A 22,142-nucleotide genomic window follows, 5' to 3' on the forward strand; every position below is an offset into this window, starting at 1 on the left:
CTAAATGGTCATGAAGTTGACATTTTAGATTATTTGATATTTTTCTAACACAAAACTGTATGATGCATCTAAGTTTTCGTTTTTAGCTCGACTATACGAAGTATGGAGAGCTATCCTACTCGAACCTCAGCGTCCGCACCTTGGTTAAAGGTTAGATGCACTTCCTCTTTATTTCTGTTATTAGTCGATGGATTTGCTTCTAATTTGAAATAGGTATTCCTCACCATTACTCACATCATATGACACAAGGGCCATAACTCTAACACCAATATTTCATGCATTATCTCCCTTTTTACTTAGAATTTCAATACAAGTAAACAAGTTTGAATTCAATTCAACCTATTTTCATTAATGCAGTGCGATATTGCTTTTGATATTACAATGGTTTGTTAGATATATATCTAATAGTAACATGTACGTTGAAAAATGTCGAATACTTGTGTATTTCTTTCCATAAATGAACAATAAATCTGAAAAGTGTGGCAATTTTCCCGCCTTTTAAGTTTACAGATGCAATGAAAAAAGCTATATGGTCAGACAGGTATCTCGAACTCACAACCTCGAGATTGGTAGCTTAACGTTTTGTCCTCACAACTATACCTATGGATACGACCTGGTGCTAAAGAAACGTTTATCTTTTATTGATTTTTCACATTCATATGTATACCGAAAAATTATTTACGGAATATTCATAAGTGTCATGTTAATACTTACGGAAAATACTGTGTAATCTTTAATAAACAAAATGATAAAAGTTAGTTAGATTATTTAATTCGGATAGCCAAGAGTCAATGTAGGTGGAGATCCCCTGATAATAATAATAACCCATGCATCACCTTTAAATTGGATTTAATAGTTATGTTAACGACATTTCAATAACGACAGGCTTATTTTGCTGAGTTGGAAAATATCATAATATACTGTCTGAAATAACATATACAAGTAAAAAGGGCCATACATTTTGTCCTCAGCCAATCATTTCTACCATGTTTTCTGAAATCCTTCTAAACACGTCTGAGATTTATCTCCAGACGGATAAAAACGCTATATTACTAATTTACAAAGGGCCATAACTTTTGTCATACTCATTTAATCTGACCGAAACTTGCAGGGCTGCATTTCCCTATAGCAGTTTACATTTCTACCATGTTTTATTTAAATACTCAACATCATGTCTTAGATATGGTATCGGACGGACGAACGAACAACGCCAGAAGTATATTCCTCTGCCTTCGGCGGGGGATAAAAGTAGCTGACCTATGAGAGTCAATAACAGTTACTATCCTTAATCATATTGTCTTTGGACAACACAAAATTTTTAAACAAATATGTTTTCAACATAATATGAGGGAAACCATATTTCATATTATGCCAAAATGCAGAAAATGCAGTAAAAAGCACATGAAACGAGGACCTTCTGTGTTTCAGATGTATTTGATATGCCATTTCTCGTGCATTTATCTTCACGATGTAACGCTAGTTGCTATTAAAATGATATGTAGCTCTACTACATTCCTGCATAGCATAATCTCAACGCACTGATATTACCTCATCGTAGATTGATAACGCTTTTATATATGGTCTTGAGTAAATTTTCATAATAATGTACACAACAACTGAAATACGGAAGCAAGTAAGTTCGTTTTAAGCAATTTGCTGTTTGGTGTTCGTGGTCAGTCATTAGGAAGACTGAATACAGTTTGCATTGAATTTCAAAATAGAATTCTTCACACTGATTCCTTTAAAATGATGTTACAAATCAGTTGTGTAGACTAGAAGTGCAACGGATTCCAATACAGTTCATGAAAGTGTTTCTTACCAATTTTCTTACATTCCGACGGCTAAAGGTAATTAAGACTCAATGAATCGTTTCTTAGTAAATCCCCGACAGGACTGGAGTTGCACGATGCTGTCTCTTCCGCCCTAAGTTGTGACTGTTTTTATGAAATAATCTAGGTATTTGCTGGGATTAGTGTCTGATTCCCACGGTTCTGAGTTAAAATACGTAGGAAAGAGCTACGAGGGCGTAAATCCGTATGAATAGATAACCAAGCATTTGAACGAAGGATATTGAAATAACCACGGTGATATATCAGACAATAAACCACGAGAAGGACTTACATTTGTATGTTTCCTTCTTACGTGCTCATTGAAATATAACGCTTAAGATATACTGAACTTTATTCATCTGATGACGTCATGTGGCGATTTGACGTCGTTATATACGTTATTTATTTCTCTTCCCATTATATATCGCAGAACTACACACGGCTTGAGTTTCTTCCTTGTTCAAGTGGTAGACCAATACATGTTAGAAATGCACTTTTCATCGGACTTCTCAAAGGTCCGATTGAGTATTTAATTCTGTTTCTTTTTCCTCTTTTTTTTCTGGTAGTATGGAGAGGTTTAGTTGTTGAATGGTAATGTTTGTAAATATCCGGTACATTGTTATCTGCTCACTCATTTTTTTTTTTGGTATTAGTTAAATAATATTTTGTTTCTAAGTTATATATCGTCAGTAAGTAGTATAGTTATGACGACATTTTAAATTTAGATTCATTTTGATGTTTTGCTGTTCCTTTAAAAATAATTTTGGTTTTATATTACTTGTATACTCTAGGTTAACAAAACACAAGGTCAAAAGGATGCTTTTTTACTTGGTTTTATATAGTTTTAACAGTTTCATATTTTTATCCGATTTGAAAACAATTAATTTTTATAGTTTGCAATTTCTGTTTTGTGTTTTTCTAGATTGAGGGTTTGGTTATCTTTCTAAAAAAGGTCGATGTTAATGCATGTGGCATTTCCTGTGAATCTGATTTTGCATGTTATATAGTTCAAATATTTTTTTCCATTGTACCATATCTATATTTATTTGGATAATTTAACATTCTTAGCAAATGGAGGTCATTTTGGGGAAGAACCAATGGCTTGAACTTGAAAATTTTTGTTGATAAATAATGATTATAATGGTTTATAATTTATATTTTCAGTCTGTTTGAGAACGATAAAGCGTATACGTGGTTACTGAACGGCAAAAAAGAACGTGTTCATATAACCATGTAATGGTGAATAGTCGACTTTAGTCTAGTTCGGGGCCTTTATGGTAAGTAAATCAATTCCATAATTATTTCTTGTTTATGGCATAAATTGGTTATTGTTTATTTTTTGCATAGTTTCTTTATACATCCGAAGTTTATCATAGTTATATTTACCGGTCTCGCGATTAATAGCGGGCATATTTCTGCCACGAGATAGGTAGCTTTCACGATAATATAGTAAACTTTCCAGAAAATGCGTGCCTTTTTTCCGAAAACATTTCAGCAGTAAATTACGGAAACGTTTATGGGCCTCGCAATGTCGCTTTAGATAACGCAAATATCGACATATTTTCGCGAGAAATCAACATATTATCATGCACAACAAGTCGATATATTTTATTGACATATTGCATTCATTTTTCCAATGTTTAACCATTTTTTCTCGTGATCCGCGTAAGCTATAAAGATATTTCGACATATAATGACGATATGAAACGACCTTTTCTTGATTTACTAAATGAGTTCTCGTTATATATAATAATTGCTCTCTTTTGAAATATGGAATTTGGGTTTACAGGCCCGTACGAAGTATTTTCATATTGGGTGGATTTTTCCAATACCGTGCTAGTAAGACAAATCAACTAGCTGGAAGTTTAATCAGTAGAATAAACGCAATTTTGGAAATTATTTCGGGAATTGTTGCACTGACCCTGTTCCTAGATGCCTGGCTTACCGCCAGTATAAAGTGACCGTAGGGCAGGTTAGACTGTACTTTTACAATTATAAATCAGCACTTAAAATTTGGTACCTAAGTACTCGTAAACTGCCTATACAGTGAATCCGCATTTTTTTCTAGAGATACTACACGTTTTTATTTTATGTTTATGTTCACTGTGTATTCGTATAATCTGCTTGACGAGACCCCTGATCCACGCATACATACTGAATCCTAACCAAACACACCTTTCCTACGCCCCTGCTCACTGTTATTGAAGTGACTTTGTATACATATAGTCGGGTTAAGTCGAGAACTTGCGTTAGAAAATCAAGAAATGGATGGTTTATATCGACATAATATGTCGAGATATCATTACAGCTTACGCGGATCTCGAGAAAAAATGATTAAACGATGAAAAAATGAATGCAATATGTCAATAAAATATAACGACTTGTTGTGATAATATGTTGATTTCTCGCGAAAATATGTCGATATTTGCGTTATCTTACACGACATTGCGAGGCCCATAAACGTTTCCGTAGTAAATATTATTTGTTAGATTTTTTATTCAGCGTGAAATTCTCGTCAATGCTTGGAACTGCCAGGAGATGCTTGGTAGCTATCACAATAATGTTTCAATGTTGTACATTTGTCTGAAAACATTATTGCAATATTTCGTTTTCTAGATATGCTTTTTATTTCAATAAAACTTAAGGCTTTTGAGAAAAACTTTTCAGAAAAGTTCGAAATTATCAAGATTATCAAGATAATTTCTGAAAGTATCGAGATAGCTACAAAATGTATCTAGATAATAAATGACAGCTGTGGGCACATACACACAAGGTCTCGAAATAATAATGTATATTATCAAAATAATATTTCAAGGAAACTTTCGACTATTGAGATAACTTTTCAGACAACTTCTCTTTTTTCAATATAATATTTTGAAGTATCGCAATAGCTACCTAGCTATCTTTTGGCAGAAATATGCCTCAATATTATAGTACCAATTTAACAAAAAGTAAAAATAGAATCCCGCGAAATTTTGTGCACACTAGATGCAATCGCATGAGTAGACACTGTATGATAGGTTGTATGATGATCGACTGAGGAGCTTGCGTTGTCATTTCACTAACCTTAAGCACCCCTAAATGTTTAGGTGGAAACTATTAATTTATTACCCGCCGCAGGTATGCTAAAACATTTTCGCGTGTGGGACATGGAGCAAGTCACGTGACAGGTTTTCGACCCTGTACAGATTGTTTTTGTTCGTAGATGTGTGATACACTAATACTTTATTTAAATGATAAAATATTCTATATATATATATATATATATATATATATATATAGAGAGAGAGAGAGAGAGAGAGAGAGAGAGAGAGAGAGAGATCTATATATTTTTTTTTTAAATAAGAAAAAACTTGGGTCACGTGACACGTTTCGACCATCTTCGTAACACACCGCAAGTTACGACCATCTCGGATGACCGTGACCTAATTCATACGATCCTTTTGTTTACGTTTTTATTTCTACAATTTTCGCCTTTCATGTGGTACATTTGACTTAGATACAAGAATTTTGTAATTTGGTGGTGATGTAGGATTACCACGATTATCGGAGATTTGTGAAATTATGCTTTTTCTTAACACATGTATTAAATTGTAAAAACAGGTTGTGTATGACGTCATCAATATCGCGTTCATAACATGTTAACAAATAATCAGCTGTTCAGTGAGCTGATAACCTTAGATAGAGATGAGTAAATGGCAATGTGTTTACATTACTTTTGTTAGGAGTGTGGTTAGTTTGCATAAACTATAGATATTAGATTTTTTAGGATATAATTTAATATATTTAGATTGCCATGACCTACAGATGACCCCAATTCTTTTTGAGATCATTAAAAGGACATTCATTATGAGTGATCTGAATATACATTTCTGGCGGCAGAAAATCTTTTGACTTGTTACAATACTAGAAACATTAGGCACATTCATCTCGGCACATGGGTTGCAGTAATGATAGCGGCTTTTGACACGTTTGTCATCGCAAACAGACTTCATGGAATCCCAAATGCAGAGGCACATCCATCCTGGTATCTTAATTCAAAAAGAAAGAAAGATTTGCTTGCTTGTTGTGCATACAGGCCTATTCATAGATGAATTAGAACGTGCAATTAACCTTACAGATCAACTAAACAGCACATCTATCATCGGCGGGGACCTGAACTTGGCGATATAAACTGGCAATCAAAAACTGTAAACACAGGTACCCCCACCCAGAGCAATGTAACAAATTTTTAGATTTTGTTCATTCCTATTGTTTCACTCCGATGATAACTGATGCTACTAGTTATCTACTTGACATTGTACTCTTGTCAAATCCTACTTTAGCGGAAACTGCATTCCTTTTGTTGGCATTCTTTCATCAGCCAAAAGCAAAACACAGAATTTTACGGTTTGATAAGGCAAACTGGTCCGGATTCAAAAGAGGCTTTAGAAATATTGCCACTCAAAATTGTCTGCAAGCTTAAAATGAACAAGATTTATGGAACTCCTTTAAGAATAAGTTAGAAGAATTAGTCTAAAAAAAAACAAAAACAAATATCAAATAGGGAATGCCACGTACCAAAAACGCAGCCTCCCCAAAACGAAACCCACAGCACGCAGACGTGCACACCACAAACACAAACACATACACACACAGATACTTGCACACAAAGCCAACACACGAGGACAAAACGAACACACAAAGGAACACAGTGGGGCACCGCCTTGGAACGGTCAGTGGCAAAAACACCACTGGGGAGCTTAAACCGGTTTATAGTGCGCACCCAACCTCACTCTTACCCCCACCATGTTCCCAAGACACGGGACAGTGTAAATAAAAGTAATCCCCTCCAGGTGAATCTCTAACACACGTAATGGAAACAAAAAGGCATGGCATGTAAAACACAAAAATGCTCGTGTATAAATATATAAAAAGCAAACCTTAAGACCCCAAAACGTATGTACTCAATGCCATGGCAGAAGACAGAGCAACAAGAGAAGCACACTTAAGGGCCCGACGAAACAGGACTGAAGACAGATATCAAAACAGTTCAGTCCTGGTGGGATTTAAAAACTGCTTATCATAGAGTCCTCCCCAGCTTCCGTCAGACACAATCAAAGAGGGAAGCGTAGGGTCCAACTGTAAACGGGTTGAACACTACACATGCGGTATGTCTGAAAACAGTTGGGTTGTAACCTCTTTTAATAAAACGTTTTATAATTTTACCAAATACAGTTGGAAAATTACCATAACTCAAGATCTTACGAGGTTTGTAAACCACATCCCCATAAAAACGGGTTTTGAAATACCTTCTCGCAGAAGTGTCTTTAAATTACTAGTGAATTTTAAAACCAAATCAGAATTACGATAGTAAAATTTAGCAAAATATTTACGCAATTTGTAATAACGGTAGCGTTGCTGAAGAACTTTACTTGTAATGAATTGATTACGTTCATTGAAATCCTTGACATGACTACACGCTCTGGCAAACCGAATTAATTGAGAAATATATACCCCATAAGATGTAGCCTGAGGTACATCCCCATCCAAACGGGGAAAATTTACAATGCTAAAATTAAAATTATCCCTCTTGTCATAAATTTTGGTATGTATAATATTGGCATAAATAGAGGGATGTAAATCTAAAAAAGAAGCATCAGTATCCGAATTAAGTCATGTATCGAGTAAGATTTTTTCTGGTAAACAAAACCTTTCACGGCTGAATTTTGAAATTAAAAAGTTGGTGAAGAAACGTGACAGGCTACACAGTACAGTTATGAAAAGTAAACATCTCACTTGTTTTTCCTAACGTAAAAAGATAAAATCTATGATTCAGAAGAAAACTCGAAATGCTTACTGGGATTACATAAATATATTTTTAGTCCTGAAGAACATTAACATGGCACAACCAAACGATCGGGGTTTTATAAAAAAGTTTACGAAATGATTCTTGTGGCGTTGCTCCATTAAGAGAAAATGGTGTTTTAAAATCTAGCTCCAAGGATATGTCTGAAATTTTGAACAGACATTATTCTTCTGTTTTCACAAATGATCCAGATCATAATCTACCGAACCTTGAACCTAGCCCTTTTGCCAGCATGTCTGAAATAAAAGTAACAGAAAATGGTTTTAGGAAAATTCTCAAAAACTTAAATCCATACGAAGCATCAGGTCCAGATCAGATTAAACCTAAAATTGTAAAGGAATGTGCAAATGAGATAGCATCAAGTTTTACTGCCTTATTCAATAAATTCCTTAAAACTGGTTCTGTACCCTCACATTGGTCCGAGGCCTATGTACCGCCTGTTTTTAGCTCACCTGAGCACAAAGTGCTTGGGATGAGCTATTGTGATCACTCACCGTCCGTCGTCTGTCCGTCCGTCGTCCGTCCGTCCACACTTTCCTTTAAACAACATCTCCTCTGAAACCGTTTGGTGGAAGTTGTTGAAACATGGCCTGGATATTCCTTGGGTGGTCCCCTTCCAAAGTTATTCAAAGAATTGTATTCCACACAGAACTCTGGTTGCCATGGCAACCGAAAGGAAAAACTTTAAAAATCTTCTTGTCCAAATCCGCAAGGCATAGAGCCTCAATATTTCGAATGTGACATCATTAAATGATTAAATGATCCTCTATGAAGATTATTCAAATTATGCCCCAGGGGTAAAAAGATGCCCCGCCCCGGGGGTCCCAAGTTTTACATAGACTTATATAAGAAAAATCTTTAACAATCTTCTTGTCTGAAACCACAAGTCCTAGGCCTTTTGGATTTAGTATGTAGCATTGCCTTGTGGTCCTCTACCAAGATTGTTCAAATTATTACCCTGGGATGAAAAGAGGCCCCGCCCCGGGGGTCCCAAATTTTACATAGACACACATGATTTTTTTTAAATCTTCTTGGCTGAAACTGCAAGGCATAGGCTTTTGATATTTGGTATGTTGCATTGCATAGTGGTCCTCTACCAAGATTATTCAAATTATGCCCCTTAGTTGAAAAGAGGCCCCACCCAGGGGGGTCCCAAGTTTTACATAGACTTATATAGGAAAAAATTCTTGTCTGAAATCACAAGACCTAGGCCTTTGATATTTGGTATGTAGCATTGCCTTGTAGTCCCCTACCAAAATTATTCAAATTATGCCCCTGGGGTGAAAAGAGGCCCTGCCCTGGGGGTCCTAAGTTTTACATAGACTTATATAGGATTTATTTTTAAATGTTCTGGTCTGAAAGTTCAAGGCCTATGCCTTTGATATTTGGTATGTAGCATTGCCTAGTGAATCTCTAACAAGACTGTTCAAATTATGCCCCTGGGGTGAAAAGAGGCCCTGCCCCTGGGGTCACTTGTATATGATTTATATAGGAAAAAATACTTCAATAATTATCAGATCATATTTCCTAGACTGTTTAATTATAATTACCTGATGATCCCAAGTAATTAGGGGTCACCTGACTATGACCTTGACCTACTGACCTACTTTCTTGTTTTTTAAGATACAGCCTTGAAATTTGGATGACATGTACAGTTTTGCACACCGATCTTAAAACTTTCAGTGGCCATGAATGTGACCTACTGACCTACTTTCTTAATATTTTAGCATCAGTTTGACATTTGAAACATGTAGTTATATTACTCAGGTGAGCGATCCAGGGTCATCATGACCCTCTTGTTAAAAAAAGGTGAAAATTTTCAAACTTCAGGTTATAAGCCAGGTTCTTTAATCTGCATAGCTTGTAAGATCTTAGAGCACGTAGTAGTTAGTAATATTTTAGATCAGTTAGATAAATTTAATATCCTGGTGGACACACAGCATGGTTTCCGAACCCAGCGGTCTTGCGAAACCCAACTTGTGGGTTTAATTCATGGTTTAGCTCGGTCAGTACAGCGAAGCCAGGTTGAGGTTGCCATCATGGATTTCTCCAATACAATACAAATGGCGAAGTAATTTACTACGAATAACTATCGGCTTTATGCTATTGGCACGTTAATAAAGGTCCATGTACGCTGTATTTAATAAGTCGGGCACACTCATTTTGAAACCACCCAGAGACCTCATTCACGACATACTGGCATGAATCGGACGAAGCAATGCCGTGAAGAGAATTAAAAATTACGATTATAAATCGCTAGGTTTCAGACACGTTTACCTTGGTAAACGCTCTTCAGTGATCTTCGGGACATCTGACATGCTCAGCTATTCACACGCACTTCAGTGGTACCCAAATCAGTGCAAGCTTTGACATTATATCATACACTGTCGAACTATTTTAGAAAGCAATATGGGTTATAATTTGTTTTGCAAAACATCGATCATGTACCTTATACGAAATAAACTCGCCCGCTTATCTCAGTAGGAAGAGCGTCGGTCTACGGATCGCGGGATCGCGAGTTCGATCCTCGGGCGGGGCGTATGTTCTCCGTGACTATTTGATAAACGACATTGTGTCTGAAATCATTAGTCCTCCACCTCTGATTCATGTGGGGAAGTTGGCAATTACAGGTTTGTACTGGTACAGAATCCAGGAACACTGGTTAGGTTAACTGCCCGCCGTTACATGACTGAAATACTGTTGAAAAACGGCGTTAAACCCAATACAAACAAACAAACTTATACGTAATATTTATGAGAAAAGTGAGGTATATGCACTGGACTTCGGGTACTCCCATCGCGGCACACGCATTTCAATGACTCTCGAGAGACATTACACACCAGTGATCCTCGATCACTAACATGGATATCACAGTAGCGATACTTTCCCGGGATACCCGCTCACTGTTCTTGACAAGCATTTTCTAATTGTTACATGATCCGCAGCCGCATCGTAATCTGGCCACTTGCCGATGCAAAGCCTAATAAAAGCCCATTTTATGCTTTCCGTAGCTCATTGACGCGATACGTTATAGATACCTATATATTGTGGATTAACTGCGACATATGCAAGTTTGGAGATTTGAATATATTTCTAAGAAACATATTATATCAAAAACTGCAGAATAATACTTTCCTCGTACCGACTGCAAAGAAATTTAAAAAGATTCAGTCTGCACATTATTTTCTTAAGAGTAAGCGTTTTGCAGAATGAAATGTCGCAGAAATGTATTTATAGAAATGATAATTGTTTAGTTTAAAACGTATTTAGTAATAAATGGCTGGTTTCCGGATAAATCTTACAGTTACTGGACCGGTGGACAATCTATCATGGTTAGGCAGAGCTATTATTGTTTTTCCATAGACTTTCATTATAGGAAATGACCCTGCCACATACCCTAGAATTGAGAAATGACCATTAAAATGTGACTTTTTTTTAGTAAGACAGCATTTCAGACACATAAAAATATTAATTTTATATTGGATTATCCAATCCATTTTTCTTCAGACAAACCTAACCCCTTTGCTCGCAAAATGCCCACTGACACCCACTATTCTAAAGAGAGAATTAAAAAGTCAAGCATTCAGCCAGACACTTGACAGGAAACGTAGTATTGCTTGATTTTGACACAAATTTTATAATTGTCAACATTACTTTTTTATCCAGTCAGCTTACGTCTCATTGACCCTACACTTTTTTTAAACAATCCAAAGCCGCGTTTCAATACAAATATCTGACCTAAATTATCGGCTGCTATTTGATTTTAGCTGTGATTAGAACAAATATTTAAACTGCATGTACTCTAAATAGACTTTATACTGTCTGATTACCTGTGTGCTTATCTTTAGAAGCTAATAAACATAGGAGAATATTGTGTTTACATTTTATGTTGCAACATTTTCAGTTTTCTTCCTATGCGTTGGAATACATACATGTTTTGAGAGCGGACTGACATTGCTCTGTTATTGATCTGTTATAAAACGTGTTTTACCTCAACGTGTAATTATACGTTCCAGGTAAATTCTCGATGTATTAACGTCGTAACGCTACGTTGATATAATTTGTAATTTCTAATCTACTTTCAGTATATTTTACACAATGTAAAATGTTAATCGTTCTACATAATGTTGCAACAAAAATGTTTTTATATATATCTCTATCAAATAAATTTATTTTTTTTCATTCGATATATCAATTTTGTAATTACAGATTCATTGTGAAACTGACTTGTTTTCAAGATGGCAACAGTACAGTCTCATACACAAAAACAAAAGCGCGTGTATTACTACCGTCTTCAAACCCTCTTAATTGATGGCGGAACAGAAGTTATCAGAAATGTTTTTGACCAGAAGATCAACATGCCTTTAACTCTCCACCTAACCAAAAATCACACCACCATACTACAACTGAAGAAAAACGGATTATTAATAAAAAGCAATATGATACGTTGTTCTCAACACCTAGTCTTCCGAAGACACTGACGTCTGCAGACCTAGACATAACGTTGTTGACCTGTTTGTTACAGCATACATGTGGTCTTCAAAAAAGTACACCAAACAGTGTTTGGTTTTCAACTCCTGCCCAGACTGATACATCACTTGAAGCTGAAATTGTCAGAATGAGACATTTTCGAAATGAGGTATGTGTTTTATGCTTTTTGAAATATGACCACTCTGATATGGCTGGGAATTTTAAGCAGCAATTTTTCTCATTCGTAGTTACAAGGAAGGAACTACTTTCGGACTAGTTTATGCAAGTAAAAGTATCAGTATTTGCATAAGTGGAAAGACGGTCAAAAGACAAACATTTGTGGGTAAGACTGAAACATTAAGTCAAATTTTGTACAAAATATTTTTCTGGAGAGACCATTATATGATAAAAGTAGCCAAATTGAAATTTTGAAAATGAAAGAAGTTTCCCCAATGAAAATATTGTGTTATGGTAAGTCAGATAAGCTTTTCAAATGTTGTTTTCTGTTACATAATTTTAGTAAAAATGATGGAATGTTATCAAATGAGCATGGAATATTAGTTTTTGTTTGGTTTCACTCACCACGACACAATCTAGGTCATTTAACGCTTTACATCTATTAATAGTAGTGATAGAGCCAATATAAACATCGGATATTATATAAGGGTTTAGTTGTTCGGAATTATCGCTTTTTTACCATTCAGTAGTAGAATGAAAAACAATATGTAAAAGAGATTTGTCAGAGAATTGAGGCTATTTCTGAGGCACGCACACTTCAAAGTTCCATAAAGCTTGTTTCATACCTGTGTTTTATGTTCCGATCACCAAAGTCTTAAAATGCTTCTGTTACAGCTTGCACACAAAATGTCTATCCCGCTTTCACAGCAAGATTTCAGTACTATGTGGAGCGAAATTGAGACGGTAACTGTTCTTTTTTTCTTACCGATATTAGATAATAAAACGATAAGAAAAGCATATGCGATAACATTGTGTTAAATACTGTGAAATCATTAAAATTCGCTGGCATGAAATTTCGCACAAACGTAAAAGAAGGACTGTTTCGCGCGGGTTTTAATTCGCGCATTTTCAATTTAAGAAATGAAAAAAAAAATAATAATAGCGCGGTCTTAAATTCGCGCATCGGTCCTAGCGCGAAATACGCGAAAATTAGTCCTACGCGAATAAAAATGATTTCACAGTACTATGTTTTACATATGTGTATGGGATACATTTTATGTTTGGCCATACGTTTTTTTTATATTTTCAAGCACTTTTATATATGAATGATAATTGCTTATACCAAAAATGAAAATATTGATATAACGTAATTAGAAATAAAAGGCAGAATGTTTAAAGGAGGAGAAGTTGTTAAAAGTTACTTTTTAAATACTATGCACTGTGTATTTATTGTCCTCTTAAAATGATACTGAAATTCTAGTTTATATTTCTCAGGTACTTTTAAGATTAAATGGTAATAATACAAATAGCATTTCAAATCTGCAAGCAAAAATAGATGCTTTTAAAACTGACACTGTTGACGAAGAAACACAAGAGCGATATGATCAACTACTTGAAGACTGGGGAGAGATGGACAAAACAGTACTGGCGGGATTGGAAGAATTAACGCAAATGTTGCGCGACGAGAGCGGCAGGTCTAAGGCAGTTGTTCAGGAGATGACTGAAATACGTGGTAAGAAGAAGCGTAACATTTTGTAACTAAATAAATTATAAAAATAAATGTTAACCTATCTACAGAGTAAGTTCGCATAATATCAGAATATGAAATACGTTGACATTTGAACTGCTTACATGCATATATCTGATAAAATGTTCTTGATCTTCTACTGTCCTCTGAGCGTTAGTTTTCAATAACTTACTCTGCTTTTCGTCCCTCTCTCGGATCCTTGACTAATTTCTTTTTGAGTCGTAGCAATATCAGATTAATAAAACAAGATCACATGTAGCATTCTCAAGAACACAACTATTTTTTTTTAAATAAACTTGGTAAGTAAATGTCACTTTTAACCTAACAAAATCTATGGTCCCTTTGGTTCTTAATTCCCTGTGTAATTGATTGATATAATAATAAATTTGTATGTTTTTTATTACAGAAAATATTCAGACAATTCAACATAAAGTATCGCCAAGGCTGGAAAGCCTTAAAGGTATTATGCTTAAACTGCTCTTCATTATGACATCTAGCATCACAGGAATTCACATCAGCAGAAACCTATTTAAGTTAAGAAAATGTATATTAGAAATACGCTCTTAAAGCTAAATACGTTGCAGTTACATATTATCACTAAGGATTGCTGGTGTATTAATTTTCCTGTACGCAACATCCGGTAATTTAAAATTATCCCACAGGATGATGTAGCGTCTGTCAACAAACAGCCAAACTCTAGATTACCAAGGATTAATATAGTATATATTGATTAAAATTAGAAGAAGCGATGAAAATGTTGCTAAATGTCAGTGTTATACTCTATATGTTAAAATGTTGTAACATCATATTTTCAGTGTTTTCACAGCGGCATTTCAGCGACGTAAAAGAAAAAGAAGACCTGTTTGTAAAAACGGGGGTTTATAAACAAGCATTGAAACAACTAAACACATCCGGGATTGCTATTTTAAGCGGCTATGCTGGAGAAGGAAAAACAACAATGGCATCACATATGCTACTTGAAACATGTCCGTTGAATAAAATCCTCAAACTGTCAACTCCGGACGATTGGACACAAGTGAATGTCAGAGACAAAAACTGCAATGGAATTTTCATTGACGACATCTTCGGATCTGACGCATTTGATGCAGAAAAAATGAAAGGCTGGAAACCATACTTAGATGAACTCAAAGCAGAAGCACATGGATTGAATTTGTTAGTGGTTATAACAACACGTCAGAATATTCTAAGCAAAGCAAAGGATCATCGTAATTTGGAACTTTTAAGAGAAGAAAATGTCACAATTCTCTCTTCTTCAAACCTTTCAAAAGATGAAAAAAAGAATATTCTAAAGCTTCATTTACAAACGAACAGAAAAGAGTGTCTTCCATCCATTCTCAGTTCGTCCGTTTCCCGATGGAAAGATGATGAATGTAAAATAGGGTTTCCAGAATGTGCAGTCATGTTTTCTAAAAATGACACACTGTTTAGAAAGGGCGCCGAGTTTTTTGCGGCACCATTTGAATTTTTCCGCAAGTGCCTTTCAGAACTTTCGAAAAATGAAGATGAGTTTATGATACTTGTACTTTTGTGGACGAAATCATCTAGAAAATTGTCAAAATTTGACCTGGAACCAACACATATTCACTCACTGTCAGAAATAGCTGCAGAACTCGATTACCCTCTTAAGGAGAAGTCGAAGATTTTAAGAAAAGCTCTTGATTACCATAAAGGTGGCTTTCTGAGCCTTAGGAATGACGAATACACATTTAGCCACAGCGTTATTGGCGATGTTGTTGGGCTTGTTACTGGTGAAGAATACCCAGCTGTAGCAATTAAATACGGACCAAAAAGCTTCGTATTGGATTATGTTCAAACGAAAAGCAACGACAGTGAAAATTGTATTCTTGTGAACGACAGAAGATACTCTGATCTCAGTAAAAGGTTAAATAAGCTTCTATTTGAGAAGAAGGAAAGGTCTTCAGAGTTAGATAGCACAATAAATAAGCAAAAAAGGAATAGAAAATACACGTATATCGCAGTCACTTCCAGACATTTCAGTTCTTGAGCATGAAGCCTTCAACAATGAAACGTTTGTTCGAGAGCATATAGACGCTGCAAAGGGAAACGATATTTTGACAACGCCAATTTTAGAAGTCTATGAACATTTTCGCAATCCTTACTGCATTGTATTCGAGGACGGAGATATGGGCATGTGTATGCCAGCATTATTTCTAGCAAAGAACAATGAACTAATGGTCACTGAATGCATTAAACGAGATATGCTGACAGACAGAGAAAAATATATATCACTGCTGTTCGCTACACGGGACAATAATAAAATTTTGGTCTGAAAGCTGATAGAAGCAGGTGCAGAAGTGAATGAAGACGCCTTGCAAATTGCTACCGTCAACGAAAATATTGGGATCATGAAACTCCTGTTACACCATTTTTCTCAACTCGGTGCAACCAATAATCATATACAGAAAAGAAATTCCCAACTAATCACCGCTACCAAGAGAAGTTCCCTAAAAGCTGTCACCTGATTGCTCCAAAGTGATGTAGACGTAAATTACACAAATGAAAATGGACTTTCTGCGCTTGATAAGGCTGTTATTTGCAAAGATGTTGCCATATGTAAGGCTCTGATTAACAGAGGATGTAAACTTGATGAAAAAAGTGGAAAATTCAAGCGCACACCTCTGCACAAGGCAGTCGATTTGGGATGTTTCGATATTGTGAAATTGCTGTTGGATGCCGGCTCCTCAGTGGATACCACAGATTATCGCGGAGAATACCCTATACATTCCGCAGCTATTAGAGGTCATACAGAAATCGTCCGAACTTTGCTTGAAAAGGATAGAACTCTGGCAGTTAAGCCATTTAGTTTCCGCGGTAAAGTTTATTACAAACAATTGACACTTTTCCATTACGCTGTATTGAAGGAAGACGAAATATTGCTTAATCTTCTCAAAGAATTCAAAATAGATTCAAATATCCAGGATGGTTATGGTAGAACGCCTTTATACCTAGCGACTTACTATAACAAACCAAAATATGTTGAACATATTATAGATAAAGCAGATGTGAAAATAGCCGATAGGCATGGATCCACGCCATTGCATGCAGCCGCTTTTAAAATGATTCCGGAACTTCTTAAATTATTGTGCAGGTTCTATACAGACATTCGGATGGTCGACCGAAACGGAAACACAGTGTTTCACGTGTTGAAGAATTCGAGCGAAAATGCAAGAAGCATCAAAGGAAATGCAAGTTTTGACATTTGTAAAAACCTTTCAAAATGCGTGAAGATACTTTTAGAAAAGGACGCAGAATTTGAATACACACTCAGACGAATAAAAAACAAAAAGGGAATAATTGTCTCTGTGGAATGTGAGAATGATGTATATTCCCTTACATATTACTGAGGAAATCTCTCTTTTTTTTTGGATACTAGTACATTTGGCAATATAGGACGTTTCTTAAAATTGAAAAAGTGGAAAACAACAGGTCCCCCTGAAAATGTTGCAGGCTCGTTTTCGTTGAGCCTGTTTGTGGTTGCAAAAGGAAACGCGAACTACCGTTCTCGCCCTCTAGCCCCGGTTACATGTTACAAATACAAAATATAATTTAGAGACATCCTCAGCTGTATTTATACGGGGGTGTACATTGAATCTTCATTGATACACTGAGTACAACTCAATGAAATGATTCCGGATGAAAATAATGGATTTGCCCTTAACGGGACAACAGTTGACAGAACTTATCAAAACTGGAATGTAGAGAGGGAATCTGAGGTTACGGAACCTGCATACCACACAAACTGCGAAAAAAAAATTTAAAAAGCAGGCACCATGTCCAAGGGGTGATTAAACGATTAACACAGCTCATAAAAGTGGGAGTATTGGAACAACTCAAGCTGAAAAATATAAACAGTACATTAACACATTATAGTCGTGTCGAACGATCTGAAGAGATCAAAATATAACAGATTTGACTGAAGCTCTTAAGACACAGTCCATAGTTTAACGAAGACATTGATATGTTTTCTCACCAACGAGCTATAGAGTAAAGGTCTACCGAGTAGAATTTCTGTGTAAGATTATAAGGATCTTACATGCCTGCCTGTGTAAAAGAAGCTTGTGTATATCTCAACGAGCATTTTTTGTGCTTTAAATAGTTTGCCTTCTGTTGCCATAACGTGCGTTAGGAATTCACCTGGCGGGTCCCCTAAAAGGAGCCAAGTGCCGGGCCAAGAGCATTAAACGTGTTGAGGTTCTTATATCGGTACTTAAAAGGAACCAAACGACTCCAATTGAAAATTTTAGGAAAGTACCTTATGATGATGTTACAGACCAAGTTTAATGAAGATCCATTATAGGATCCATGAGAACATATCGTTCGATTTTTTAGCCCTAGCAACCCTTTAAAGGTGCCAAATGCCCCCCAATTGAGCAAAGTTGGTAGGGGACCTTTTAATGGTGCTACTAATCAAGTTCGATGAAGATCTCTTAAGCGGTCCACGAGAAGAAATCGTTTGATTATATTTCTATTTTTAGCTCAGATGATCCCTTAAAGGAGCCAATCACCCCAAAGAAAAGAAGTATTGAGAGGACCATATAATAATGCTACATACCAAGTTTGCAGAAGATCCATCAAGTTGTTCATGAGAAGTCGATTAAACCAAACCCCAACCATTGCTATAAAAAGTAGTGGGATGAGCCAATTTCAAATGGTGACTGGTTTTTTGCAACAATTTTCTTCAGAGAGAGTTGTTTTCAGGAATGTATCAGAAATATGTTTTATTTATATTTCTAGAAAATATGCAGTGGTGGGGATCTGTTTTCTTTTCACAAAAATTAATTCCTTCCACAAATAACACATTTAGTTAGTAAGATACCGCAGTTACAAAATTGAAATACTTATTTTTTATCAAGGTATGTTTTGAAAATTAAATCTGAAACGATATTTGATCCAAGTCATGTGATGTACACAAATGCATGATGTATATAACCCGCGTGTGTATGGAAATTTGTTCCTAGCTGAGCACAAGAATAATGAATAGTTTACATTGAAACAAATGTATGTTTACTTTGATTATGGTTAGTTTGAATCATGTTCATCTACATGTTTCATTATTGTGCTTCTTTGATTTTGATATTATGATAATTCAGTTAATAATTCCACTAGTCTGAGTACTAGTTACATCATGGTTATAATTCCTAATAATATGTTATGCATTTGTAATAATTCTATGATTGATGAATATTTATTTCTGTTGTACAAGTCACTCTTTATATAATTTATGTAATTTTTATGATATATTTATATTATATAATACAGGAGTTTAGTTTGTTTTGTCACATTGTGTAAAATTGGTCCTATTTATGGGTACATCAAGTTCTATTTATGGCCCATGTATGGCTGAACTGGAAGGTTGGGGTACAAGCCCACATGCTTGCATAATCTCCCATGATATTCTCACATCGGCAACTGTTTTGTTTCTGTTTAGTGCCTTTTGCTTCTACTGAATATACCGTGGAAAGTACCAAGCCATTGCGTTGTCCAATATATTTAGTAAATTTTATTCGTTACCCACTATTTCTTTCATGTGGATTTGTGCCATCACCAAGGCAAGATTGTCGACATAAGGTTCACTTTTATTTGAATCATCAAACTCGTTTTTCTCAACATCCTGTGACCACTCTGATTTGACTTACGAATTTTCAAAATCCCACTCATTATATAAGAAATAGTGTATCCAACTTCAGCCACTTTGTTTAAAATCTCACACAAATATTTTGTCGAGGAAATTTCACAATGCCACCATATCTGGAACAGATGATTCTATTAAATCTGTGTATAGTTTCTGTTTGTTTATATACAATATTATTGTTATTTAACATTGTTCTGTACAATACGGAGATATATTTGGACGAGTACCCAGCTGAGAAAACCATATTGGGCGTGCCGCTAGGCGGGTCCAAAATGGTTTTCTCAGCTGGATACGAGTCCAAATATATCTCGTATTGTACAGTAAAATATTTAACAACCTTTTTAGCTCACCTGTCACGAAGAGACAAGGTGAGCTATTGTGACCGCTTGATGTCCGTCGTGCGTCGTCCGTCATGCGTAGTACGTCGTCCGTCAACAATTTCTAAAAAAACCTTCTTCTTGAAAACCACTAGGTAGAATTACACGAAACTTCACAGGAATGATCCTTGGGTGGTCCCCTTTCAAAATTATTCAAAGAATTGAATTCCATGCAGAACTCTGGTTGCCATGGCAACCGAAAGGAAAAACTTTAAAAATCTTCTTGTCCAAAACCACAGGGTCTAGGGCTTTGATGTCTGGTGTGTAGCATCATCTAGTGATCCTCTACCAAAATTGTTCAAATTATCTCCCTAGGGTCAAATATGGCCCCGCCCCGGGGGTCACATGGTTTATATAGACTTATATAGGGAAAACTTTGAGAATCTTCTTGTACACAACCACATGGCCTAGGGCTTTGATATTTGGTATTTAGCATCATCTAGTAATCCTCCACCAAGATTTTTCAAATTATCCCCCCAGGGTCAAGTATGGCCCCGCCCCGTGGGTCCCAAGTTTTACATAGACTTATATAGGAAAAAAAGTTTAAAAATCTTCTTGTCTGAAACCACAACACTTAGACCTTTGATATTTGGTTTGTAGCATTGTCGTATGGTCCTCAACCAAAATTGTTCAAATTGTACCCCTTGGGTGAAAAGAGGCCCTGCCCTGGGGGCCCCAAGTTTTATATAGACTTATATAGGAAAAAGCTCTAAAAATCTTCTTGTCTGAAACCATACGACCCAGGCTTTTGATATTTGGTATGATGCATTGTCTAGTAATCCTCTACCAAAAATGTTCAAATTATGCCCCTGGGGTTAAAAGAGACCCCACCCTGGGACACTTAGTTATTATGTGAGTTATATAGGAAAATACTTAAAAAATCATCTGATCCTATTTCCAAGACTGTTTAATTATAATTACCTGATGACCCCAAGTGATATGATGTCACTTGACTGTGACCTTGACCTGCTGACTTTCTTGTTTTTTAAGATACAGCCTTGAAATTTTGATGACATACACAGTTTTGCACACAAATCGTAAAACTGAATATCATTGACCATGAATGTGACCTACTGACTTTCTTAATATTTTATCATCAGTTTGACATTTGAAGCATATAGCTCATATTACTCAGGTGAGGGATCCAGGGTCATCATGACCCTCTTGTTATTTTATATCTATTTATATTTTAGTTTAAATTAAAAATGATTCACTGAATATTTAACAAAACATACAATTGTACCTTTTCTGATTTCAAGACGCATAATCAGACTCTGTACATAGAGCGCCTACTTCACCCGATTTACATTCGGAACATTTTCACGCGTTTCGCGCTTTATCATATGTTTAACATGTGACTGTTGAACCGTCCAAATACGGGAAAAAATACAGTTTTTTTTTTGTACGCACGTGCGTAAAATACGGTAATATAATGTACGGACATGTGTTGCACATAAACGTTCACGATTGGATAAATAAAATAGATATAGAATAAAAGTATATATATATATAATATATATATATATATATATATATATATATATATATATATATATATATATATTGTACTACAATAATGCTATATGCTCACAACTATACAAAAAAGTATAGTAAAGGACAGAATATTTAACTCTTTATTTTTCGGCGACGCCGTCTAAATTCGTTTTCGTTACCTATGCCACGTGACTTCAGTTTGCAAATCAAACTACTTGATAACGCATTAAAGATAATTTATCAAAATGGAAGATTTATGCAACACTCTGCCTGATTGGACGAGAGTGTCAATTTCTTTCACTCTGTTGATTGTGCTACGCTGAGTGAAATGTAGACAAAGCGTTTATCCTAAACGACGCTGTTCACAGTTTTAAAGCTAACTTTGGCTCAGTATATTTAGCAAGAATATTGATATATCTCAAAATGATAAGTAAGTTTAATAAATATGATAAAAACCTGTTCAAATACCAACATATATCAAATTAAAGAAAGAGCTGAATACGGCCTGCGTATCACATGAATAAGGGTGTGATAAGAGTCTTTTATGTAGAGAAGTGCTTTTTAAAAGATTTTCCTTGTTACAATTGTCGTCTGTATATGAAAAGGTTTCTTGCTTTTGTGACTTATTCAGATTGCATATTAAAATGAGTACTTGTTTGCTGTGATGTAGTTGTTATAAATTATTTAGCTGATTTATTATATATGAATATTTTTCTTTAGTATGGTATGCAAATATTGAACTCAG

The 22,142-nt window shown here is 35.5% G+C and overlaps 2 protein-coding genes across 2 annotated transcripts; both read left to right on the forward strand.

Moving 5' to 3' along the window:
- Positions 1–12,022: 12,022 nt before the first annotated feature.
- On the forward strand, positions 12,023–16,383 carry LOC123538044 (uncharacterized; the record flags this gene model as incomplete). Its single annotated transcript, XM_053529726.1, has 5 exons — positions 12,023–12,316; positions 13,000–13,068; positions 13,600–13,837; positions 14,259–14,312; positions 14,668–16,383. Coding segments are annotated over 5 exons (1,866 nt in total), but the record flags the coding sequence as incomplete, so codon positions are not given.
- On the forward strand, positions 16,363–21,367 carry LOC128550631 (serine/threonine-protein phosphatase 6 regulatory ankyrin repeat subunit C-like; the record flags this gene model as incomplete). The annotated part of the gene is made up of 1 exon (XM_053529992.1): positions 16,363–21,367. A coding segment is annotated over one exon (876 nt), but the record flags the coding sequence as incomplete, so codon positions are not given.
- Between the last annotated feature and the right edge of the window lie 775 nt (positions 21,368–22,142).

Source organism: Mercenaria mercenaria, chromosome 18 (assembly GCF_021730395.1).
Source record: "Mercenaria mercenaria strain notata chromosome 18, MADL_Memer_1, whole genome shotgun sequence".
Taxonomy (NCBI): domain Eukaryota; kingdom Metazoa; phylum Mollusca; class Bivalvia; order Venerida; family Veneridae; genus Mercenaria; species Mercenaria mercenaria.